The sequence below is a fragment of the Nesoenas mayeri genome, assembly GCF_963082525.1.
Source record: "Nesoenas mayeri genome assembly, chromosome: 4".
NCBI lineage: Eukaryota > Metazoa > Chordata > Aves > Columbiformes > Columbidae > Nesoenas > Nesoenas mayeri.
In genome coordinates this window covers 77,769,302-77,792,805 of record NC_137540.1, presented here as the reverse complement: position 1 = coordinate 77,792,805, position 23,504 = coordinate 77,769,302, and the positions used below count along the sequence as shown (strand labels likewise).

Genomic DNA, 23,504 nt, shown 5'->3' with positions numbered 1-23,504 from the left:
GTGGTTCATCCTGGTGTGTGTTGGTGCCGCTGCCGTGAGAGCTGCGTGCTGGCTGTACCAGGAGTCCGGGCTGTGGGAGGCGAACAGTGTCGCTGGTGTCACAGCTCTCACTACTGTCGCCGGTGTCACGGCTGTCGCTGGTATCACGGCTGTCACTGGTGTCACCGGTGTCACGGCTGTCGCTGGTGTCACCGGTGTCACGGCTGTCGCCGGTGTCACGGCTGTCACTGGTGTCACCGGTGTCACGGCTGTCGCTGCCGTCGCCGGTGTCTCCGGTGCCGCCGGTCTCCGCTCCCTCCCGCCCAAGCCGTGCCGTGTGGGCGGGGCGCGGCCAGAGGGGCGTGTCCATTGGCCCCGCCCCCCGCGAGGCCTTTCCGCGAGGGGCGTGGGGGCCGGTCACGTGGGTGCGGCGCCCCCTGGCGGCGTTCCTTTGTCCGCGCGCGGGCGGGGCCGCGGCGGGGCGGGCGCGGATTGGAGGCGCGGGGGCGGGGCGGGGCGGGGCGAGGCGGGCGACTCGGCCTGGGATTGGTGCAGCCGGCGGGGCGGGGTCGGCGGGGCGGGGCGGGCCGGCGGAGCGGGCGCGGATTGGGCGCGGGGCGGGGCGGGCGGGGTAACGGGCCCGGGCGGCGGCGCGGGCATGGGCGGGGGGCGGCGCTGAGCGCGGCCGCTCCGTGCGGGGCCGCTGCGCGGGGCCGCTGTCCCGGCGCTGCCCCGTGTCCCCCCGTGTCCCCCCGCGTCCCCCCGCGTCCTCCCGGCGCCCATGGACCTGGACGTGGACTACGAGCGCCCCAACGTCGAGACCATCAAGTGCGTGGTGGTGGGCGACAACGCGGTGGGGAAGACGCGGCTGATCTGCGCCCGCGCCTGCAACGCCACGCTGAGCCAGTACCAGCTGCTGGCCACGCACGTCCCCACCGTCTGGGCCATCGACCAGTACCGCGTCTGCCAGGAGGTGCGGGGCGGGGGCGCGGGGGCGGGGGGCGGCGCGGGGGCCGCGGCCGGGGCGGTGACGGCGGCGCTCCGTGTCCGGGCAGGTGCTGGAGCGCTCCCGGGATGTGGTGGACGAGGTCAGCGTCTCCCTGCGCCTCTGGGACACCTTCGGGGACCATCACAAGGACCGGCGCTTCGCCTACGGCAGGTGGGACCGCGGGTGCCTCGACCCCCCCCACCGGCACTCCGACCCCCCCACCGGCACCCCGGCCCTCCACTGACACCCCACCCCCAGCCCTGCCCCTGCCCCCCCGCCCGGGGACTTGTGGAGCCAAACGAGCCCGTTGGGCTCCTGCCAGCACCCAGATTGCAGCTCCGGCGCCCCGAACCCTCGGGGGGGCGGGAGTGCCCCACCCCCCGGCCGGGGTGCTTGCCGTGCCCTGGGGGCACCGCGGCCCCAGCTCGGGCAGCAGCGGGTCTGTGCGCCCCGACAGCACGGGCGGGCACCCCGGGCTGCTCACCGGGGCAGCCCGCACCAGCTGCACCGGGGCTGCCTGTTTGGGGCGGGGGGTGGCTCTGGAGTACTGGTTGGGGTGCTGGGACCCTTCCTTGGGGGTTTTGGGGCCCCTCCGTGGGGTGCTGGCCTGGCAGCAGATGCCCCTGGGCCGTGGCCGAGCGGTCACCACTCCCCCGGCGCCCCGCGCTGCCCGGGCTGTAAACATCCCCTTTCCTCGTGGCCGCAGGCACGTCCAGGCTCTTATCGCCCGCCGCACGGTGCCAGCGCGGCTCGGCACGCGCTAATCTCCCGGCCGCACTGTCCGGGGCCGCGGTGGCCCCGTGGGGTGGGGACCCCGGTCAGTGGGGCTGTGGGGGCCGTCCCAGCCCAGAGTGGCCGCGGTGTTGGTGCGGCCGGTGCTGGCCCCGCAGGCGGTGGGTGCCGGGTCCCGGCCGCGCCGGCATCGCCCACGGTGGGCAGCGGCCGCTGTGCTGGCCGGGGGCCCGCGGGTGGTGTCTATCTTGGTCCCTGACACGGGCCCGGCTCCAAATGCGCCTCCTGGTCACGTCTCGGCAAAGCACAGACTAAAAACAAACCAGGTCTGGGGCCACGTGGCTGCTCTCGGCCGCCTTATAAGGCCCCGGGGGCTGTGGGGACCTGGGTGCCGCTGGCACCTTCTGTGCGTCCCCTGTCACCCTGCCCGGGAGGCTCCCCCGGGCGCTGGCGGTGCCGGCGCGGGGCTGGGACGGTGCCGGCAGCGGGACGGCCGGGCGCTGGGCACCGGGACGGGGCTGGGGTGGCCGGGCAGCGTCAGTCCCGGCCGCGCTGCCCGTGCTGGGGCTGGCACACCCGTGGCGCCCACCGGCCGCCCCCCGTGGCTCCTCCTCGCAGCCGTGTGTGCTCGGCCGCGGCCCCGGTGCTCCGCACGGTGTTTCTGGCGCTGGGACGAGCCCTGTGCTGCACTGTGCCGGTCTGTGCCGCTCTGGGGGGTCACTCGTGGTGACACAGAGCTGGGTGTCCTCAGCTCCCTCCTCGGCCTCAGCTGCCCCGGGCGTGGCCGTGGGGCTCTCGGGGCCGTGGGGGTCCCGGGGCTGTGGGGCAGAGCCTGGCGGGGCTGGGACCCCAGTGCGGTTCCCTGGGCAAGGTGGGTGCAGGGGGTGGCCGGGGGCACCGGGGGACAGCGCTGCCCTCACCCTCGTCCTGGCGGCTGCAGGTCGGACGTGGTCGTGCTCTGCTTCTCGCTGGCGAACCCCAACTCCCTGCGGCACGTGAAGACGATGTGGTACCCCGAGATCAAGCACTTCTGCCCCCGCACGCCCATCGTGCTGGTGGGCTGCCAGCTCGACCTGCGCTACGCCGACCTGGACGCCGTCAACCGCGCCCGGCGCCCCTTGGCCAAGTGAGCGGCTGTGCCGGGCGGGCGGGGGCGCCGGGACCCGAGGCCTCTGCACGCGGTGACGTTCCCTGCTCTGTCCCCCAGGCCCATCAAACCCACGGACATCCTGCCCCCGGAGCGGGGCCACGAGGTGGCCAAGGAGCTGGGGGTGCCGTACTACGAAACCAGCGTGGTGGCGCAGTTCGGCATCAAGGACGTCTTCGACAACGCCATCCGCGCCGCGCTCATCTCCCGCCGCCACCTCCAGTTCTGGAAGTCGCACCTGAAGAAGATGCAGCGGCCGCTGCTGCAGGCCCCCTTCCTGCCCCCCAAGCCGCCCCCGCCCGTCATCCAGATCCCCGACCCCCCCGCCAGCCGCGGCTGGGGCCCCGCCGCCCTCTTCCGCACGCCGCTGTGCGCCGACGTCGTGTTCCAGCTGCGGGGCGGCCAGCGCGTCTTCGCCCACCGCGTTTACCTGGCCACCTCCTGCTCCAAGTTCTACGACCTCTTCACGCTGGGGGGGCCCAAGGAGCCGGCCGCCCGCACCAAGAGCCTGGACGGGGAGCGGGGGCCCCTGGCCGAGGGGGCGCCGGCCCCGCTGCGGACTTCGCAGAGCGACGACGCGCTGCGGCCGGCGGGGGACGGCGCGGTGCCGGACGGCGGCCGCGACCTGTCGTCCTGGGGCCGCGGGTTCGTCAGCCTGCGCTGGGAGCCGGTGCCGGACCCGGTGGCGGGACAGGAGAAGCGGATGGCGGTGGTGAGCATGGACGGGCGCGTGCAGGCGGAGCCGTTCCGCGCCGTGCTGCAGTACCTGTACACCGGGCAGCTGGACGAGGCGCGCGGGGACCTGATGCAGGTGGCCACCATCGCCGAGCTGCTGGAGGTCTTCGACCTGCGCATGATGGTGGCCAACGTGCTCAACAAGGAGAGCTTCATGAACCAGGAGATCACCAAGGCCTTCCACGTGCGCCGCGCCAACCGCATCAAGGAGTGCCTCGGGAAGGGGGTCTTTGCAGGTAGGGGGCTCCTGGGGGTGGGGGGGACACGGGGGCTGCCCTGGCCAGGGTGTCACCCGACTCCTTCCCCTCCAGCCGGGAGTCCCGGCTGCGTGGACCTGGGCCCCCAGCTCCCTGTGCCGAGGCCGTTGTGCTCTGGGGTCCCGGAGCCGCGTCCCTTCCCGTGCCGTCGCCGTGTGGCAGTGCCACGGGGCTGGGTCACCACGGCGGGGCCGGGGTGTGTGTTCCTCGGCTGGGGGGGTGACTGTCCCCACGCTCAGCTGTCCCCTTGCCATCCCAGACGTGGTTTTCCGCCTGGACGACGGGGCCGTGCCGGCGCACAAGCCGCTGCTCATCGCGGGCTGCGACTGGATGATGGCCATGTTCCGGGGCGCGTTCCGCGAGAGCTACGCCGCGGAGGTGAGGGGGCACGGGGACGGCGGGGGGGTCTGCGCGAGGCTGCGGGAGGACGGTGTCCCGGCAGCGCCGGCTCTGCCGTCCCGCAGGTCTCCCTGCCCGGCACCAACTGCGCCTGCTTCCGCGCCGTCCTCGAGTTCCTCTACACCGGCGTCTTCACCCCCACGCCCGACCTGGACGCCATGGAGCTGCTGGTGCTCACCGACCGCCTGTGCCTGCCGCGGCTGCAGGCGCTCACAGGTGAGGCCCCCCCGCCACATTGACGTCACCTGCCAATACCATGACGGCACCGCGGGGACAGGATCGATGTGTCCCCAGTGTCATTAACGGGGTGCTTATGTAAGAGCCGGAGCAGCCCGGCTGAGCCCCGGGGCACAGCCTGGCTGCCGGGGTGCATGTCCCCGCTGTGCGCACCCCCCCGTGCTGACCCCCCCCGTGCTGACCCCCCCGTGCTGACCCCCCCCCGTGCTGACCTCCCCCCCGTGCTGACCCCCGCCCCGTGCTGACCCCCTCCCTGTGCTGACCCCTCCGTGCTGACCGCCCCCCGTGCTGACCCCCCCCGTGCTGACCCCCCCCCGTGCTGACCCCCCCGTGCTGACCCCCGCCCCATGCTGACCCCCCCCGTGCTGACCCCCCGTGCTGACCCCCCCCGTGCTGACCCCTCCGTGCTGACCGCCCCCCGTGCTGACCCCTCCATGCTGACCCCCCCGTGCTGACCCCGCCCCGTGCTGACCCGCAGAGCAACACGCGGTGGACGAGCTGCTGCGAGCGTTCATGCAGCGCGTGGAGATCGACGAGCAGGTCCTGATCTACCTGGAGATGACGCAGGTACAGGGGAGGGCTGGGGGCCGGGGGCTGCCTGGGGGGCCCGGGGGCTGCCGGGGGGGCGTGGGCAGCGGCCCCTCCGCTCACCCCCCTGCCCGCAGTTCCACAACGCCCGGCAGCTGGCCGCCTGGTGCCTGCACTACATCTGCACCAACTACAACCGCGTGTGCCGCCGCTTCCCCCGGGAGATGAAGTTTATGTCCCCAGGTATGGCACAGGGCGAGGGCAGGGACATGGCACAGAGCTGGGGACGGGGACACGGCACAGAGCTGGGGGACAGGGACAGGGCACAGAGCTGGGGACACGGCACAGAGCTGGGGATACGGCACAGAGCTGGGGACGGGGCCAGGGCACAGAGCTGGGGACGGGGACACGGCACAGAGCTGGGGACACGGCACAGAGCTGGGGACGGGGACACGGCACAGGGCTGGGGACGGGGCCAGGGCACAGAGCTGGGGACAGGGCACAGAGCTGGGGACGAGGCCAGGGCACAGAGCTGGGGACGGGGACACGGCACAGAGCTGGGGACAGGGCACAGAGCTGGGGACGAGGCCAGGGCACAGAGCTGGGGACGGGGACACGGCACAGAGCTGGGGACAGGGCACAGAGCTGGGGACAGGGCACAGGGCTGGGGACGGGGCCAGGGCACAGAGCTGGGGACGGGGACACGGCACAGAGCTGGGGACACGGCACAGAGCTGGGGACGGGGCCAGGGCCCGTCCCACGGCAGGCCCGGGCTGTGGCCGCTGACGGCGGGGCCGGTCCCGCAGAGAACCGCGCGCACTGCGAGCGGCACCGCTGGCCGCCCGTGTGGTACCTGAAGGAGGAGGACCTGTACCTGCGCTGCCAGAAGGAGCGCGAGCGCGAGGAGCAGCTGCAGCGCAAGCAGCACCCGCGCAGCAAGTGGTGCTTCTGGCGGCCCTCGCCCCCCGTCTCCTGACCCCCGCTCCTGACCCCCGCTCCTGAGCCCCGTCTCCTGACCCCATCTCCTGACCCCATCTCCTGACGCCCTCATTTCCTGAGCCCCCCATTTCCTGAGCCCCAGCTCCCAAGCGGGGTTCGGTGGGGCTGGGGGCCACTGTCCCCCCACCCCGGCTGTTTACAGGCGCTGCCCGTTGCTGGTCGCGGCCCGTCCCCTGTCCTGCCGTGCCTTCCCCGGCACGGGAGCGGGACCGGCCGTGCCAAACCGTGCCGGTATCGCCATTGCCAAGCTGTGCCGTGCGGCAGCGCCCGCTGCGCCCCGGCCGCCGCCGGTGCTACCTCTGACCGAGCAGTATTGTGGGGCTGGGGGCAGGGAGGCCCCCCGGCCGGGCTCGCTGGTGCTGTATTTGTGTTTCTGCTCCCGCCGGGGGGGCCAAGCTGAGGGGGGCAGGCAGGGGGTGCGGGGCCCTGGGGTCCCTGGGTGCTCTGTGGCTGTGGCTGCCGCTCCTGCCCGGAGGGGCCCGGCCGCGCTCATCTCTGTGCCTTGGACGTGCCCGCGGGCCGTGTCCGCTGCGGGGCCATCGTCCCCAGCCCGGGGGGCCCGGGCGGAACTGCACAACCGTTTTTACACTTTTGTACCCCACCCCGTGAGCACACCGGCCGGCGGGCCCCCCCGGCCCCAGCACTGTGAGCGGGGCTGCCCCGGCCTCCCAGCATCGGCTGTTTTAACCTTTAATAAAACCTTTTGTAACGGGACCGGACTCTGCCCCCCCGCGCCCCCGCTGTTCAGACATCACCCCGGCCCTTAACCCCCCCAGGAAGGAGCGACACGGGCGGTTCATTCAGGTGTTTTTATTGTGGGTGGGGGTTACACAGCAGATGGGGTGGGGAACAGGAGGGGGGGTTCCTGACCCACAGCTGGGGGGACAGCACATGGGGGGCACCCACTGCCCCCCTACCCAGGGCCGGTCCTGGACTGAGCTCAGCCCACAGCCCTGAGCTGGGCCCCCCGGCACCCCCCACCCCACAGGGCCCGGGGAGCAGAGCCAGAGGCTGCGCTGGTCCCTGGGGCCACAGCAGCTGCTGCTGCGGGACAGGGCCGGGGGCGCCGGGGCAGGGCCGGGGGCGCCGGGGCAGGGCCCGGGGCGCCGGGGCAGGGCCGGGGGCCGGGGCAGCGCAGCCCCTGGGAACGGGCAGAGCCGAGCCCAGCGGGGGTGCAGGGGACAGGGGGTGGCAGCTGGTGGGGCCCTGTGGGACTGTCCCTGGGGGTGCTGGCAGCGAGCGCCGTGCAGCTGCTCCAGCCCCACAGCACAGCTGGATCCCACACAGCTGGATCCCACACAGCTGGCCCAGCCCCGGGGATGCAACGTCCCACAGGACCCCACGTGTCCCCACGGCTCCTCTCCCCGTCCCCGGTAACGGTGCCGCCCCGGGGGAGGGTGGCTCCGCGGGTGCTGTGCCCACAAGCCGCTGCCGCCCCGGCTCTCCCAGCCCCCGCGGCTCTCCTGGCCGGCGCAGCGTGTAACGCAGGTTTGCCGGGATCCTCCTGTCTGAACCCGCGGGGCAGGGGCAGCCGCTTCTCCTCCCAGCCCCGTCTCCTTCCCCAGGAAGGGCTGGGGGGCAGAGCCCCCGGCCCAGGGACGCGCTGGGGTCCCCAGCAGCTCCCAGCCCTCGTCCCCCACGTGCGGACACGCGGTGCCAAGAGGAGGTTGGTTTTGCGAGCGAGGGGATGGGCGCCCAGCCCCACCTCCACAGGACACAGCCCTGTGCCGTGCTGAGCATCCGGGTGTCTGTGCTGAACCCCTGGGTTACAGTGCTGGGTGCCGGCGCACAGCGGTGCTGGGGGTCCCGGCTCGGCCCACGTGGCCCCGGACAGATCTCACAGCTCACACGCGGCTGTAGCGCAAGATCTCGCTCAGGTCGTAGCCGGTGACGGCGAAGGAGTCTCCCTGGGGGTCGCAGAAGCGGGCGCCGCACACCTGGGTGTCGGTGACGCACTCGGCGTGGCGGTGCTGGATCTGGAGGCGCCGGAGCGGGGGCACAGGCTGAGGAACATGCACCCCCCAGGCAGAACCCAGCGACCCGCCCCAGGTCCTGCCAGCCCAAAGAGCCAGAACCGCGGGGCAAGAGGCCAGCGGGGACCGCGGGTGCGTGGCCAGTGGCCCATGGCTCCAGCTCGCCCCTTCCCACAGCCCGGCCAGCCCGAGCAGCCGCTCGGCCTCACCCCTGCTAGCCCTGGGCTGTGCCACGCACGGCAGCTCAGATGGGCCTGGCCGGGCTTCCCCCGGGCGCGAAGCCACTCTCCGTGGCCGCGGTGCCGCGCCAGAGGCTGCGGCACAGAGCAGCGCCCACGCCGCAGCCCCGCGGGCCGTGATGGCTGGAGCGCCGCGAACTCTACGCCGCCTAGACCCACCTCAATGTCCTCGGTGTCCGGGTCCGTGCTGAGCTGCCAGACGTGGACGAAGGAGTCCTCCGCGCCCGAGAGCAGCTGCAGGGCAGGACAGAGCCCGCGGGGCCGGGAGGGACGTCACGGGGACGGCAGCGCCGTGTGCGGGGCAAGGGAGCAACCCCTGCCTGGGCACACACAGGCTGCCACGCTCCAGGCTGGCAGGACGCAGGGTGGGACAGGAGGGGACACCGCACACGGGGCAGGACACCGGGGGGACACCGCACAGGGGCCGCGGCGCCCCGGCACAGCCAGCCGTACCTTTCCCGTCTGCGGCGCCACGTCCAGCGCGTAGATCCACCGCGCATGAGCGTTGACCTCGGCGCGCAGGACGCCGCTCGCCGCCTCGTACAGCCGGATCTGCCCGTTGCCGTAGCCGGCGGCCACGACCCCGTTCCACAGCGTCACGGAGGAGCAGGTGCAGCTGGGCGCAGGGCACCGTTCACCTCCGCCCCGTCACCGCGCGCTGGTGCCGGGCATCCCCTCCTGCCACCCTCCCGCCCTCACCAGACACCGCGGCCGCGCTGGAACATCCCCAGCAGCACCGGGACCCCGCGGTGTCACCCTCAGGCTCACCCAAAGGCCGGGATTTTGCTGCGCAGGGTGAACTCCTCCCCCGTGCTCCAGACGCAGAGGGTCCCGGCGTCGTCGGCTGTCACCAGGTCACCGGCCCCGTCCTGCAAAGCAGAGGCAGCTCAGCCTGGCCCGGTGACTCACAGCGGGCAAAGGGTTCTGGCTGCCCGGCTGTCGGCGGCGCCGGAGCTGCTGCCAAGCAGAGCCAGAGGAGAGCGTCTGCAGCTCCAGAACTGCTGACACGGAGCACGGCCGGGCCGGGATCACACGCGGCATCGCGGTTCCAACATGCTCATGTTTGGCAAAGCCAGTTACACGTTCTCAGCAGAACTGGCGCATCCCCACGTGCTGCGCCCGCTCTCGGCACTTCACCCCACCTCATGGCGCCGGGGTGCCCGGGCTCGGCTCCAGAGCCCTGAGCAAACCGGGGTGCAGAGCCTGCGAGAGGCTCCTGGGGACGGGCAGAGGGACACGGCAGAACAGCTGCCATGGAAACCAGCGCTGCATCCAGGCTGACCGGGAACCAGCTCTAAGCAATTAATTGTTCAGGGGAGTCCCAAACGCAGCGACAGTTACATGGGACTAATTAGAGAAAGGCTGAGGAAGAGTCGTGGCTGGGGAGGAGGCGGCTGGTAACGCAGAAGCCAATTAGTGCCCCTGCAGAGGTGTCACCAGAGGCAGCCGAGCTGAGGGAGCCCCGTCCCGGGCTGCTCTGTGCTCAGGTGACCTTATCTTGGCTGCCATGGGAAAGGTCACCGGTACCGCTGCCGCTGGGTCGGTCACCTCCCTGCGCTGGCTCGTCCCCTCGGCTGGTGCGGGGCCACAGCGCTGCCTCGCGTCCCCGTCCCCAGCCTGGCTGGGGCAGAGCGGGATCCTGCGCCGGGGGACACGGGCAGGACGTGTCCTGCACCTCCTCTCAGGGGCTGCTGAGACAATCACTACTAACAGTGGGAGCCTCAGCTCCAGTGGGGTTAATTCATGCCAGTTTGGTTCATTTGTACCACAAGTGGCCTTTGGCTGCAGTGGCTCGTGTGGCCCGGCCCAACGGGTCCCGGGGGGGCTGGACGGGAAGGGGCCGCGCTGGGTGCGGGGATCGGCGCCTTCCCGCTGCATGCGGGAACTGGGTGCTAACGGGGCAGTGACCGGCTGAACTGGGACGCTGGGTAACTGGTGCTGCCCGGCAGCAGAGGGGACGGCCCTGAACCGCCACGGTGTCTGCGGCCCCTGGAGTCACCTGGCACCCAAGGCCCCCCGGCCCCTCTGCCCGCGGCGCTGATCCCCACGCACCGGTGCCCGGCCCAGCTCGGCTGCGATGTCGGTGATGGCGTCGCGGTGCTGCTCCAGGACCTGGCTCACCGTGACGTTGGTCCCTTTGGGGGGGATGTCAAACACCAGCACCAGCCCTGAGGACGTCCCTGCGGGCGGGATGGCAGAGGCGTCGGTGGGGGCTGGTTCCCCCATCCCGGAGCCCCCGCCGCTGCTCGTGCTGCAGCTGGGCTCGCTGCACCCCAGAGCCGCTGGCCCCACAGGGCGGCTCCTCGCAGGGCCCCCGATCCGCAGGGAGCAGGTTCTGCGAGAGCCGTGACTGGCCCCAGCCTCCCCGGCCGACCCCGCGGGGCCACAGCAATGTCCCCCCAGCGCCCCCGGGCCCAGCGACGTCCCCCCAGCGCCCCTCCCGCGGTGCTTCCCCAGACCCCGTTTGCTCACCCACGCAGATGAAGCGCCCGCCGGCTGCCGCGATCCCTCGGGCAAACACGGCCTGTGCTGAGGGGAAACCGAGAGCCAGTCACAGCCCGCGGCAGCTCCAGGGAGCCCGGCGCAGCGCCCCGAGGCACCCGCTCGAGTTTCATCTTAGGACGAGTCCCATAGCTGCCACACTGGGTCCCTTCCGAGCCCCTTTCCAGCCCCCCAGGCCCCTGCTGAGCTGGGATCAAGGAGTCAGGGGGACACTATGGCCTCTTCCAGACCGCCCTGCTAAGCCGCTGTGTAGGCCGGGCCGGCTCGATCCTAACTGGGTGCAGGACCAAGGCTGCGGGGTCTCTAGCTGGGCTGCACCTCAGGGATCGCACACCGGGAAGGAGAGCGGGCAGAGGGGCGGGGGCTTCCCGCTGCGCCCCCACCACGGGGTTTACCTGGGGGATGTTCTGAGACGTCCAGCGCGTGCCAGTAAACCATGATGGAGCCATCGGCCTCGTACATCTGGGGACAGACAGCAACAGGGTGAGGCCCAGCAGGGCAGGGAAGTTTCTCTTACAGCTTCGGGCTCAACCGCTGCCCCGAGGGGGCTCCGAGGGAGCCGTACAGCTCTTGGGGTGCACGGCGGGATTTCCAGAAGGTTCCCCAGCACGCCAGCTCACCCTCCCGGTGCCAGGACTTCGCCCTCGTCCTGCGCGGAAGCCCCCTCACCTGGATCCCCCTCTGCGAGGTCAGCACCAGCAGCACCCGCGCCGGCAGCGCGCACCAGGCAGCCTGGGGAAAGCGGCTCAGCGGGAGCCCGGGGGCAGGGGGCCAGAGCACCTTCCCGGGCGGGGCCGGGCCGCGGGCACACGCGTGGTTCCGGCTCCCGTCCCGGGTTCCAGGAGGCGGGTCCGTACCGTGCCCGGGAACCTCTCTGAGGTCCCATAGACCTTTTCGGGAGGATCCTTCCCCCGCCCCCTCCCTGTATTCAGGACACTGCGGGCTCCTGCGCCGCCCAGCCGCCCCGCAGCCGGACGCAGTCACGGCAAGCCCCAGGCGCCCCTTGTCACCCTGTGCCGCCCCGTCCTGGCGAACCCGCCGGCAGCACCGCGCTGCCCGGGCAGCCGCCCTCCCGCCGGGGCCCGTTCGCCGGTGGCGGGGCAGCCGAGGAGCCCGTACCTGCGTGAGCAGTGAGGCGCTGAGGGCCGAGCCGCCCTCCTTGGGCTGCAGCTGCCGCAGGGCCGCGCCGGGCCCGGCGCTGAGCAGGCTGAGCCCGGGGCCGTGCACGGTGCAGAGGCGGGCGGGCTGCGGGCCGGCCGGGCGCAGCACGCTCAGGTTGTTGTACAGCGCGGCGCTGCTGCTCCGCAGCGGGAGGCTCTTGTCCTTGCGGTACATCCTGCGGGGCAGGCGGCTCAGCCGCACCGGCGACACGGGGCCGCTCCCGGGACACGGGGCCGCTCCCGGGACACCGGCCGCGGCCGCGCCCCGCAGCGGCCCAGGGCCGCCCCGCCGCCCTCCCCGCGACTCCCGGCCCCCCCAGCCCCCGGTTCCCTCCCGGGACACCCCCCCAGCCCCCGGTTCCCTCCCGGGACACCCCGCCAGCCCCGGTTCCCTCCCGGGACACCCCCCCAGCCCCGGTTCCCTCCCGGGACACCCCCCCAGCCCCGGTTCCCTCCCGGGACACCTCCCCAGCCCCCGGTTCCCTCCCGGGACACCCCCCCAGCCCCGGGTTCCCTCCCGGGACACCTCCCCAGCCCCGGTTCGCTCCCGGGACACCCCGCCAGCCCCGGGTTCCCTCTCGGGACACCCCGCCAGCCCCCGGTTCCCTCCCGGGACACCCCGCCAGCCCCGGGACCTCCCGCGCCCGTCCCGCTCACTCGGTGTCCGCCGTAACCATAGAGACGGCGGCGCGGCCTGATGACGTAACGGCGGCGCCGTGCGCTGGGGGCGGGGCCAGCGTTGCCGTGGAAACCAGGACGCCGCCCGCCCGGGTGGGATGGCCGAGGTGACGGGGGCAAGGCCGGGGACACGGGGGATCCCCGGGGGGCTGGGGTGTCCAGGGGCGTTGGGAGGAGCTGGGCTGTGTTGGGATGCACTGGGGTGTGCCGGAGTGTACCGGGCCGTCCTGAGCTGGGACGGGCTGGGCTGTACCGTGGTGCACCGGGGTGTACCGGGGTGTACCGGGGCATACTGGGGTGTGCTGGTGTGGGTCGGGATGAGTTGGGGTGCGCTGGGGTACATCAGGATGTACTGGGATGAGCTGGATTATAACTGGGGTGTGCTGAGATGTGCTGGGGTGTATTGGGATGAGCTGAGGGCTACTGGGGTGTGCTGGGGCATGCTGGGTTGTATTGGGGTGTGCTGGCATGTACTGAGGTGTATTGGGATGTACTGGGGTGGGTTAGGGTGATTTAGGACGTACTGCTTTATATTGGGGTGTACTGGGCTGTGCTGGGGTGGGTTACAGTGATTTAGGACGTGCTGGGAGACATCGGGGTGTGCCGGGATGAGCTGGGGCTCACGGGGGGGCCATGTCAAAGACGCCCCCGCCATGGGACGGGACACGGGGCTCCCCCTGTACCCCGGCGTCGTGTCCGGTCCCGCTCAGACTGGGGCCCGGGGCCGTTCTGCCGCTGCCCCGCGCGGTGACGGTTTCTCTCCGCAGAAAATGCCCGCCCGGGAGCGCGTGACCGCCTCCCGGTCTCGCGGGGACAAGTCCCGGCCCCCCCCGGCCCCCCCCGCCCGCGCAGACGCGGTGGCCGGGCGCCTGTCGCAGGCGGAGTGGCTGTCCCTGCTCCGCGCCGAGCGGGACGACCGGGACGCGGGGGACGTGGTGGCGGAGCTGCTGGAGCGGGTGCTGGCCGAGTGCTCCAGGGCACACGCGGTTCGGCAGGTGAGCGCCCGCACCCCGCTCTTGGAGACCCCGTGTCCCCGCAGACCCGCTCATCCCTGGCTCTGTCCCCAGCGGGTCCCCTTCACGGTGGGCCAGGCGCGGGACGCCATCCTGCAGATCACCGAGTGTCGGTTCCTGGCGAGGGATGAGGGGGACACGGAGCCCGAGGGACCCGCGGGGGACAGCGGCTGGCGGGAGGACGAGGAGCCCGAGCCGTGCGTGGCCGACTCCTGGGCACAGGGCTTTGTTCCCGTCCTGCGGCTGTGCCGGGACGAGGTGAGACGTGTCCCCAGCCCCGGCCGTGGGACACCCCCGAGCCCCCGGTCCCGGCGGCACCAGCGCCCCCAGACAGCTCCGCGGAGCCGGGGGGGGCGTGCGGACGTGGGCGGGGGGCAGAGGGAGCTCTGCCGGGTTCGGGGGGGTTGCCCGGGGGGTGTTTGTTGCTGGGGTGGGGAGCAGCACCCCCGGCTCCCGCGCACCGGGGGGGACCGGGGCTGCACTCGCCGCCGGTGCTGGGCCGGGGCCACCCCCGCGGGCACCTCGGCGCCCCCGGCCCAGCCCGGCGCCCCCACCCGCCCCCTTCCGGGCAGGTCTCCGGTGCGCAGAGCCCGTGCCAGGGCGGAAGGCAGGACCCCCCCGGGGCAGACGAGCCCGGAGCTCCCCCCGCGCAGCCTCCGTGTCCCGGCGGGGTCCCCAGCGCCGCCCCCGTCCTGCCCGCGCCAGGGCCCTGCCCGGAGCCGCTGCCGGACCCGGCGGCCGCCGCTCCCCGCCCGTCCGAGGGAAACCGGCTCCGCGCCGGGCACCCCGCGGCTCCCCGCGCCCCCCCGGGCCGGGCTGACCCTCCGGGGCGGCCGGAGCAGGGACAGCTTTCGCTCCTGTTGCCCCCCGGGGCCGCGGAGGGCAGCAGCGCGGCGGGGGCCCGCAGCCATGTGCCGGCCCCGCCGCCCCCCTCCTGCACCAGCCTGACCACGGTCCAGCCAGAGCGGCCCCCGCGCAGCCCCGCGGGGCAGCGAGAGGCGCCCGGCACCGTCCCGGGGGTCCCCAGGTTCGGCCCCGTCCGCCCGCCCGAGCGCTGGGTCCGGCCGCAGGTGGAGGTGCTGGACCCGGGCGCGGAGCTCAAGGCACCGGCGCGTCCCCCCGCTGCCCGCCGGCGCGGCCGGGGCCCGGGGCTGCCCCGGGAGCCGGGAACCGCGTGGGGGACACAGCTCCAGCCGGCGCCCCCGAACTCCCCGCAGCCCCTCAGCCCCCTGCCCCGGCCGCTCGGCTCCCTGCTGGACCCGGCCCGGCTGGTCCCCGGCGTGACCGTGCGGCGGGCCGGCAGCGTGAGGCGGGGCCGCGGCATCCCCGGGGAGGAGGAGGAGGAGGCCAAGCGGGACCTGAGGCCCATCCGCCCCCCGGGGCCCTTCCCCGCCGCGGCGGCCCGGCAGCTCCCGGGCGATGCCCAGTGCTGAAGGGGACGAGCCCCCGCCCTCTGCCACCCCCTCCCGTGCCCCCGCCCCGGCCATCGCGCGGGCTCCGTGTCCCACGCGTTTCCCACGCCCGGCCCCAGCGCGGGGGCGCAGCTGGGCCGGGCCCCCCCGGGCTCCCCCGTGTCCCCGCTGTGGCAGGACAAACACCGCCCCGAGCTGCTGCAGGAGGCTGGCGGCACCGCGGGAGCTTCTTCCTCCTCCTCCTCCTCGCAGCCCGGGGCGCAGACCCGCCCGCTTGGCCCCCGAGCCCGGAGCTCCTGTGCTGGGAACCGGGGCTCCGGGGTTGGGTGACCGGCTGGGCGCTGCCCTCGCCCGCAGCCCAGTGCAGGGTGCCCGAGCTGCCGGAGGGACCCCCCAGTCCCAGAGAGACCCAGACTCAGAGAGACCCCGCTCCTGGAGAGACCCCGCTCCTCGCTGGCCCCTCGCTCGCTGTGTTGGGCGCGTTTCCACCTAACCCCGCATCCCCGCGGGTCCTCGCAGCCAGCGCGGGGCCGGCACAGCGCAGACACCGGCGCTGCACCGAGGGCTCTCCCGGCTGCTCGGCGAGGCCGGGAGCTCAGAGCCCTTTGCAAGCCCTGCTGAAGAAAGCAATAAAGCAGAGGTTTCAGTTGCTGGGCTCCCGTCCCCTGCCAGTGACCGAGCCGGCGAGCGCCCGCACCGGGGCCGGGAGCGGGATCCACAGCAGCCGCGGAGTCAGCGGCCCCGCGGCACCCGGGACGGTCACACTCGCCGCTGCTCACCGGCCTGGGCCCGCGCTGCGCTGAGCCGCAAACACGGCATGAGATTGAACCGGGGGGGTGTCTGAGCGCTGCCTGGGGTTTGTCAGCGCCCCGTGTCCCCCGCTGCGGCCCCGCGGGTGGCCCCGGTTCTGGTCCCCGCACCCAGAGCCACCGCAGGGCCGATCGGCGGCTCCAGCGGTGCTCCGGCTGCACAAGCACCCCAGCTTTTTCTATAAAGAGCCAGGTTTGGGCTGTGACGGTGCAGGGCGACGCCTGTGGACAGCGGAGGTCAGGGATGGCTCACACGGCAGGAGCCGGGGCAACACCGGAGGCTTTTGCAGGGGGCGTGCCCAGGGAACGGCGGCAGCTTAGAATCGTAGAGCCATTTAGGTCGGAAAAGACCATTAAGCTGATCAAACCCCGTTGTAGTCTGGGGCCGGCGATGATCCCCCCATGGGGCAAGGGACACGCGGCTCGGCCGCCTGCCTGCTCTGCGCTTCCGGGTTCCAGGCCATCTCTCCGCTCCGCTCCCGCAGGCTCGGGGAGCCCGAGGGGACGCGCCGTGCCAGGGCCCCGGGCTGGACGAAGGTCCTCGGCCGACCTCCGACCCCGGCCGGACTCTGTCCCCCCTGTCACACCCTGTGTCCCCAGCCATGGAGCTGCCGAGCGCCTGCAGCCACCCGGGCTGGTTCCTGCTCTCGCTGCTCCTGGGGCTGCTCCTCTGGGCCGGGAGGAGACGCGCCTGGGACCCCCGCAAGTGTCCCACCGACCTCACCGGCAAGACGGTGATTGTCACCGGGGCCAACAGCGGTGAGCGGGGACGGGTGACGGGAGCGTGGGGGCCGTGGGGCCGGGGAGGTGCAGGACACGGGTGTGGGGCTGCGGGTCCCGCCTGGCACAGGACCAGCCACCGGCCTTTCGCAGCCGTAGCCGGGGGTGGTGGCAGCTCCCTGCTCCCCCGGGATGGAGAAGGGGACACGTGTGTGTGTGACGGCGCGATGGCGCAGCGCTGTGGGGCGGCTGCGGGAGCGGCCGGTCCCTGGGCAGGTGTGATGCGCTCCCGTGCCCGTGGCACCGTCACACCGGTGCGCTCCGGTGTCCCCTGCACCGCGCTGAGCACCAGCCGCTGCGCCGCGTGCTCGGGAGCCGTCCCCGGTGAGCCGCCCCGGCCGGTGTCCCCTGTCCCCGCTGGGCCGGGGGAACCCCGTGCCCGCGGTCCCTGCGGCCGGACTCTGCCCCAGCGGGTTAGTGACCGACGGCCAAGGCCACCGCGCTCCCAGCGCCCCGGGCACCACATGGTGCTAGGGACAGCACAGCCGGGGCAGCGGCGCCCGTGTGCCGGGATTGGGGTGTCCCCTGGCACTCAGGGCACTGGGGTGTCCCTCTGTGTGCCCAGGGACAGGGTGGGCCCCACATGCGCTGGGGTACCCCCACCCCCAAATGCCCCTCACCGAGGCGCAGCGGTGCCATCATAGCGCGGCTGGGGGTTCGGTGCCGGCACAGCGCGGCTGGGGGTTCGGTGCCATCACAGCGTGGCTGGGGTGATCGGTGGCCATGAGAGCGGGCCCTGCGACCCAGGGTGAGCCCCAGACCGAGCTGCGGGCAGCTGCCATCGCCGGCTCCTTCCTGCACCCCGCAGTGGCCGTCCTGCCTGTCCCCGTCCCCGCACAGCCACACGGCGCTGCGGAGCCTGGAGCCCCGTCCTGGGGCACCAGCCCCACTGCCCCCCGGTGCCCCCCTCCAGGGCCGGCAGCCTGGCGTTGTCGCTGGGCTGCTGGCAGTGGCCGAGCTGCCCGGGACGGAGTCCCCTCCATCGCCTGCCCTGCCCCGGGCTGCCCGAACCCTGGGGACAGGGGCACGGACCCCAGGGACCCCCAGGGGAGCAGCCCGCGCCGCTTCGTGTGCCGCAGGGATCGGCAAGTGCGTGGCCCTGGAGCTGGCGCGCAGGAACGCCCGCACCATCCTGGCGTGCCGGAGCCGGGAGCGGGGCCAGGCGGCGGTGGAGGAGATCCAGGCGGCCACCGGCAACCCCGCCGTGCTGCTGCGGCTGCTGGACACCAGCTCGCTGGCCTCGGTGCGCGCCTTCGCCCGGGCCGTGCTGCGGGAGGAGAAGCGGCTGGACGTGCTGGTGAACAACGCCGGGGTCACCGGTACGCACCGGCGCGGCTCCCGCGCCCCGTCCCGCCGCGGCGGGCGGTGCCCCCGGCCCCACGGCGTCCCGCCCCCTCCCAGGGCTGCCCTTCGCCGTCACGCCGGAGGGGCTGGAACGAACCTTCGCCACCAACTACCTGGGCGCGTTCCTGCTGACCAACCTGCTGCTGGGTGAGCGCGGGGGCGGCCGGGGGGGCCTGGGGGCGCCCTCCCCGCTCACCCCCGCCCCGCACAGGCCTCCTGAAGGCCTCGGCGCCCGCCCGCGTCGTCAACGTCTCGTCGTTCCGGCACCACGCGGGCACGGCCGACGGCCGGTTCCTCACCGGGCAGCAGCGGCTCGACGGCCACGACGCCGCCTACAGCAGCACCAAGCTCATGAACCTGCTCTTCACCGCCGAGCTGGCGCGGCGCCTGCACGGCACAGGTGGGTGCCGGCCCAGCCGTAACGTGCCGTGCCGAGCCACGCTGGGCCGTGCTGCGCTTTGCCAAGCCGTGCTATGCCACGCTGCGCCATGCCATGCTATGCCTGGCTGTTCTAGGCCATACACGACCATATTGTGCCATGCTGTGACATACCGCGCCATGCCCAGCCGTGCCCTGCTGGCTCGCGCTGTGCAGCTCCCAGGCAGGGCTGTCCCGGGGACAGCTGCTGGCACTGGGGGATCTTGGCTGCTGTAGAAACTCCCTGGGACACCCCCGTGTGCCCCATGGCTGGGACAGCCCTGGCCAGGGGCAGCTGCGTCCCCGGGGGCGTCCCCAGGGCACGGAGGCGCCCCTGTGCCGAGGGTTGCTCCCGTTGGGATGGCAACGAGGGATTTGGGCCCTGGAGAGGGAGCGGGACGCTGCCCGTGCTGTGCCCCCCCGCGGTGTGACGGTGCGGCTCGGCAGGGGTGACCGTCAACGCCCTGAGCCCCGGCGTGGTGAGCACCAGCATCATGCGCCACTTCGGCTGGGCCGTCCGGGCGCTCTTTGTTCTCATCCGCCCCTTCATCAAGGTGAGCGGGGGCAGATCCTGCCCAGACCCCCATTCCGTGGCCCCAGAGGCATTGAGCTGGCTGGGGGCTGGTTGGGGGGCAGACAGGACCCTCGTCATCCGCTTTGCCCGCAGTCGGCGGAGCAGGGGGCCATCAGCACCATTTACTGCGCCGTGGCGGAGGAGGTGTCGGGCATCACGGGCAAGTACTTTGACAGCGGGTGCGGGCTGGCGCTGCCCTCCCCGGCCGCCCGCGACGCCGGCCTGGCGCGCAAGCTCTGGGAGGAGTCGGAGCGGCTGACGGGACTCACTGACGGCCCCCGGCCCTGAGCCAGCACCGGCTTCGCGTGGGCACACGGCAGGGGCTGTGCCATCCGGCGCTGCCAGCTGCTGTGCCAGGGTCCCTGCGGCCCCCCGGGACACAGGGCTGGACGCTGCCAGCGGAGTGTCAGGGCTGGTGCCGCGGCGCAGCCGGAGGAGCCAGCACCCTGCGCACAGCAGAGGAGGTGACCCCGCTGCGCTGGGCCCCCAGCCCCTCCCAAAGGGGAGAGCAGCCGTGGGGCACAGCCGCGCCGGGAGGGCAGCCATGCCGGAGGAGAGACGGTGCTGCCATTCGTGGTGTAACTCCTTTATTAAAGAGCCCGGCGCAGCCGGTGCCGGCTACTCCCAGGTGATGTCCAGGTCCAGCCGCTGCTTCCGCACAGCCTGCAGGAACCCGTCGTAGTCCCGCCGGTGGATGTCCCGGCAGTGGGACAGGTCCAGGCGGCGCAGGGGCCCCTCGGAGCCCAGCAGCAGCCACACGGTGCGGCTGGACACGTGGCTCTCGGCCAGCGAGAGCTCCTGCAGCTCCAGCAGCGGCGGCCCCGGCGCCGCCAGCACCGTCTCGAACACCGAGTCCAGCGGGAAGGGGATGCCGAGCAGGCGGAGGCTCTGCAGGCGCGGCGCACAGCACAGCAGCGAGGCCAGCGTGGCGCACAGCGCCAGCCCGTGCCGGGCCGGGAAGGTGCCGGCCAGCGCCAGGGAGAAGCTCTGGAGCTGAGGGAGGCTGCAGGGCAGCAGGTCGGTGTCCCAGCGGGGCGGCTGGGCCAGGACGTCCCCATCGGGACTGGCCTCTGGCGGCGCGAGCAGCTCGGCGCTGAAGGTGCGCAGGCCGGGGCAGCTGGCGAGCAGTGCGGTCAGGGACAGCCGGTCTCGGCAGCAGAAGCCGTGCAGGACCAGGCTCTGCAGGCGGGCGCCCAGGCTCTGCACCACCGGCAGCACCTCCGCCAGCGCCCGGCCCCGCTGCCCGGCACAGCCCAGCGTCAGCCGCGCCAGCCGGCCCCAGCCCTGCAGCTCCTGGCCGCCCGGCCCACTGTCCCCCAGCCACACGCTGAGCTCCTCGGCCTGGGGACACGCGGCGCGGACGGCGGGCAGGGCGGGCTCCTCCACCTCCTCCAGCCGCCGCAGGGGCAGGGTGAGCGGGGGCTCCCCCGGCACGGCCCCCCGCCGCCGCGCCAGCTCCGCCAGCGAGGGGAAGCCCTCGGCATGCCCCGTGCCGTCCAGCGGCTGCTCGTGGAGGATGCGCAGGGCGTCCGGCACGGCAGTGTGGGCCAGGAACTCCAGGCGCGGCAGGGCCAGCAGCAGGAAGGCCAGCGCAGTCACCATGTCACCGTCCCCCGCCGGCTGCAGGCCGCGGGCCAGCAGGACGCGGAGCGCGGGGCAGCAGAGGGCCCGTTCCAGCGGGTCGTAGCCCAGGTGCCGCAGGGCGCGCGGGGACACCTTCTTGCAGCGGGACACGTCCAGCTCCTGCAGGCGGCGGCAGCAGGAGCCCACGGCCGACAGCACCTGCACGTTGGCCTGAGTCTCCGCCAGCCCCAGGCGGCTCAGCTGCGGCAGCTCCTCCACCAGGTCCACCAGCACCTCCGCCGACAGCCGCCCGCAGCCGTGCAGGTCCAGGGAGTTCAGGTTCTGCTGCCAGCACAGAGACCCCTCAGCAGGGTGGGGTGAAGCGACTCCAGCACCCCCCGCCCCCACGCATGGCAGGGTCATCCCCAGCCCTGCTCCCCAGCCCCATAGCAGGGGTCACCCCCAGCCCCAGTTCCACAACAGGGGTCACCCCCAACTCTGCTGCCCCAGCCTCACAGTGGGGGCAACCCAGCCCCGCTCCCCCAGCCCCATGGTGGGGACACTCCCATCCACTCCCCCAGCCCCACAGCAGGGGCACCCCCTGCCCCACTCCCCCAGCCCCTTGGCAGGTCAGGGCCCCCTACCCCAGTCCCCGTGGTGGGGTCACCTCCTGCCCTGGTCCCCTATCTCCATGGTGGGGTCACCTCCTGCCCCTGTCCCCCATCCCCATGGCGGGGTCACCTCCTGCCCCTGTCCCCCATCCCCATGGTGGGGTCACCTCCTGCCCTGGTCCCCTATCCCCATGGCGGGGTCACCTCCTGCCCCAGTCCCCCATCCCCATGGCGAGGTCACCTCCTGCCCCTGTCCCCCATCCCCATGGCGGGGTCCCCCCTGACCTTGCAGCGCAGGGTGACGAGGCGGGCGATGGCGTTGCTGGCCAGGCCGGGGCAGGGCCGCAGGCTGAGCTGGTGCAGGTGCGGCAGCAGCAGCAGGTGCAGCGCGGCGCGCGTCAGCCGCCGGCTCTCGCCCAGCAGCCGGATCAGCTCCTGCACCAGGCTGCCGGCTGCGGGGGGCACGAGGGTCAGCGGGACAGCCCGGCACCGCGCAGGGAGGGGACCCCGCACCCCGCGTCTCACCCAGGTCGTTGAAGGGGCCCATGACGAAGCGGAACTCGTACTCGTCCAGGTAGTTCTCACTGTAGTCCTTCACCCAGACGCTCTGCATGTGCTGGGCCAGGCTCTGCAGGCAGAGGCTGCCCAGCGCCGGCACCTCCTTCCTCCGGGGCATCTGGCTGCTGCGGGGACAGGGACGGCTGGGCACGGCCAGGCCGGGGCTGCCCGGGCCCCGCGATGTCAGTGGCTCAGTTTATTTTGGGTGCACTTTAACCGCTTCTGCAAACTCGGTGAAGAGCCTCGCGGTGCGCGCAGCCTCGCCCAGCGCGGCCCTTGGCCAGGCGCCCGCGTGCCGGGGTGGGCGAGTGACACGGCGCTGGTTTCGCTTTTCCTTGGCTTTGTGCCCCGAAAAGGCATTTCAGCCCCAGCGGGAATCGCACCGCGGCTGGAGAGGACCGACCGGCACGGCTCCCCGCGGCACGGCTCCCCGCGGCACGGCTCCCCGCGGCATAGCACAGAGCGAGGGGGGACAGGGACCAACTGCCCTGGCCAAGGGGACACCCCAAACCTCAGCACCACATGCTCCTCCTGGCTGGCAGCTCAGGCAGCACCAGGACGGGAGGGGACGGCGCCAGGAAAGGGACAGGGGCTGGGACACCAGGTAAAGGGGTTAATTGCGACTGACCGCACCTGGTAATTGCGCTGTGCCAGTCCCCACCATCAGCTGTGTCTTGATGAGACTAAAGCACCAGCCAGACTGACACCGATTCCCGGCTCTGTAACCCTGGGAGCTGTCCCAGTGCGGCCAGCAGGCTGGGGGGCGGCTCACCGGGCTGGGGGCCTCGGCAGCGCTGGCAGGGGACCAGGGACTGGGGACCGCGGGCAGGACAGAGCCCGGGAATGGGACAGGACAGGGCCCGGGAAGGGGACAGAGACAGGACAGGGTCTGGAGCAGGGACAGGACAGAGCCCGGGAATGGGACAGGGACAGGACAGGGCCCGGGAAGGGGCCAGGGACAGGACAGGGTCCGGAGCAGGGACAGGACAGGGCCCGGGAAGGGGCCAGGGACAGGACAGGGTCCGGAGCAGGGACAGGACAGGGCCCGGGAAGGGGACAGGGACAGGACAGGGTCCGAGCGGACCCCGCGCACACAGCGGCTGGGAACGCGGCAGCCGGAGCGCGGGCACACGGGGCGCGGAGCGATGAGCGGCGTGGGGCCGCGTCACCGCGCACAGCCCGGGCACAGCGTCCCGGCGGGAAACCGGCGGGTGCGGCGGGAAACCGGCCGCGCTGCGGGGCCGGAGGTGCCACAGCGGGACTCGGGCTGTCCCGCGGGGAGCGGCGCGGGCGCCGCCGTCCGACAGCTCCGGTCGGCGCGGGGCCCGAGGGGCCGGGTCCGTCCTGCCGCGGCACCGGCGGGAGCGCAGCCGGACCGAGCCCGGGCTGGGGGTCAGCGGGACGGGAGCTGGGCGGGGGTCCCTGCGGGAGAACCAGCCCCCCGGCGGGGCGGGCCGGCGTCCGGCGGGGCAGGCCCCGTGCGGCACTCGGGACAAGCTCCGCCGCCGAGGCCGAACCGCGCCCGGGGCAGAGCCGAGCCCCCGGCCCGGCCCCCCGCGGGCCCGCCTGCCCCGGCGCCCCGCGCCGCACGGACCGGGCCCGACCGGCAGGGGCGGGGGGTCCCGGCCACGGCTCCGGGCCGGGGGCACTTACCGGCGGCTCCGCGTCCCGTCCCGTCCCGTCCCGTCCCGTTCCTTCCCACTTCCTCCTCCCTCCCGCCCGGCCCGGCCCGGCCCGGCCCGGCCCCACCTCCCCGGCGGGCGGGACCGGGACACCGTTAGTCACCGGTGGCCCCCGCCCAGCCGCGCCCCGTCCTGCCGGGCCCAAACGGCTCCCCCGCTAGGCCGCTCCGCTCACTGCGGCCCGGCCC

The 23,504-nt window shown here is 73.6% G+C and overlaps 4 protein-coding genes across 8 annotated transcripts; 2 read left to right on the top strand and 2 right to left on the bottom strand.

Moving 5' to 3' along the window:
* Positions 1–613: 613 nt before the first annotated feature.
* On the top strand, positions 614–6,713 carry LOC308040122 (rho-related BTB domain-containing protein 2-like). Of its 2 annotated transcripts, XM_080343967.1 has the most exons (9): positions 614–952; positions 1,035–1,138; positions 2,640–2,825; positions 2,907–3,817; positions 4,098–4,216; positions 4,303–4,453; positions 4,953–5,041; positions 5,140–5,245; positions 5,809–6,713. In XM_080343967.1, the coding sequence occupies exons 1-9, from the start codon at positions 761–763 to the stop codon at positions 5,976–5,978; spliced, it is 2,028 nt and encodes a 675-aa protein (XP_080200093.1). In that variant the 5' UTR covers positions 614–760; the 3' UTR covers positions 5,979–6,713. The 2 variants fall into 2 exon arrangements, with proteins under 2 accessions (XP_080200093.1, XP_080200094.1); XM_080343968.1 differs by lacking the exon at positions 2,640–2,825.
* Positions 6,714–6,887: 174 nt separating this feature from the next.
* WDR54 (WD repeat domain 54) lies at positions 6,888–12,537 on the bottom strand. Of its 4 annotated transcripts, XM_080343776.1 has the most exons (10): positions 12,533–12,537; positions 11,835–12,051; positions 11,385–11,447; positions 11,111–11,177; positions 10,686–10,742; positions 10,266–10,393; positions 8,982–9,082; positions 8,667–8,829; positions 8,373–8,447; positions 6,888–7,977 (listed from the first exon to the last, which is right to left on the bottom strand). In XM_080343776.1, exons 2-10 carry the CDS (start codon positions 12,048–12,050, stop codon positions 7,846–7,848), a joined length of 1,002 nt encoding a protein of 333 aa, XP_080199902.1. In that variant the 5' UTR covers position 12,051; positions 12,533–12,537; the 3' UTR covers positions 6,888–7,845. The 4 variants fall into 4 exon arrangements, with proteins under 4 accessions (XP_080199902.1, XP_080199905.1, XP_080199903.1 ...); XM_080343779.1 differs by lacking the exon at positions 12,533–12,537 and having other exon boundaries at positions 8,667–8,765; positions 11,835–12,085; XM_080343777.1 differs by lacking the exons at positions 10,686–10,742; positions 12,533–12,537 and having other exon boundaries at positions 11,835–12,085.
* A 3,852-nt stretch (positions 12,538–16,389) lies between these two features.
* On the top strand, positions 16,390–19,190 carry LOC308040072 (retinol dehydrogenase 13-like; the record flags this gene model as incomplete). Its single annotated transcript, XM_080343882.1, has 6 exons — positions 16,390–16,546; positions 17,647–17,886; positions 17,969–18,058; positions 18,123–18,311; positions 18,776–18,882; positions 18,996–19,190. 6 exons carry the CDS (start codon positions 16,390–16,392, stop codon positions 19,188–19,190), a joined length of 978 nt encoding a protein of 325 aa, XP_080200008.1.
* Positions 19,191–19,520: 330 nt separating this feature from the next.
* LOC308040071 (uncharacterized protein) lies at positions 19,521–23,341 on the bottom strand (the record flags this gene model as incomplete). Its single annotated transcript, XM_080343881.1, has 4 exons — positions 23,288–23,341; positions 21,602–21,759; positions 21,362–21,528; positions 19,521–20,807 (listed from the first exon to the last, which is right to left on the bottom strand). The coding sequence occupies exons 2-4, from the start codon at positions 21,750–21,752 to the stop codon at positions 19,521–19,523; spliced, it is 1,605 nt and encodes a 534-aa protein (XP_080200007.1). The 5' UTR covers positions 21,753–21,759; positions 23,288–23,341.
* Between the last annotated feature and the right edge of the window lie 163 nt (positions 23,342–23,504).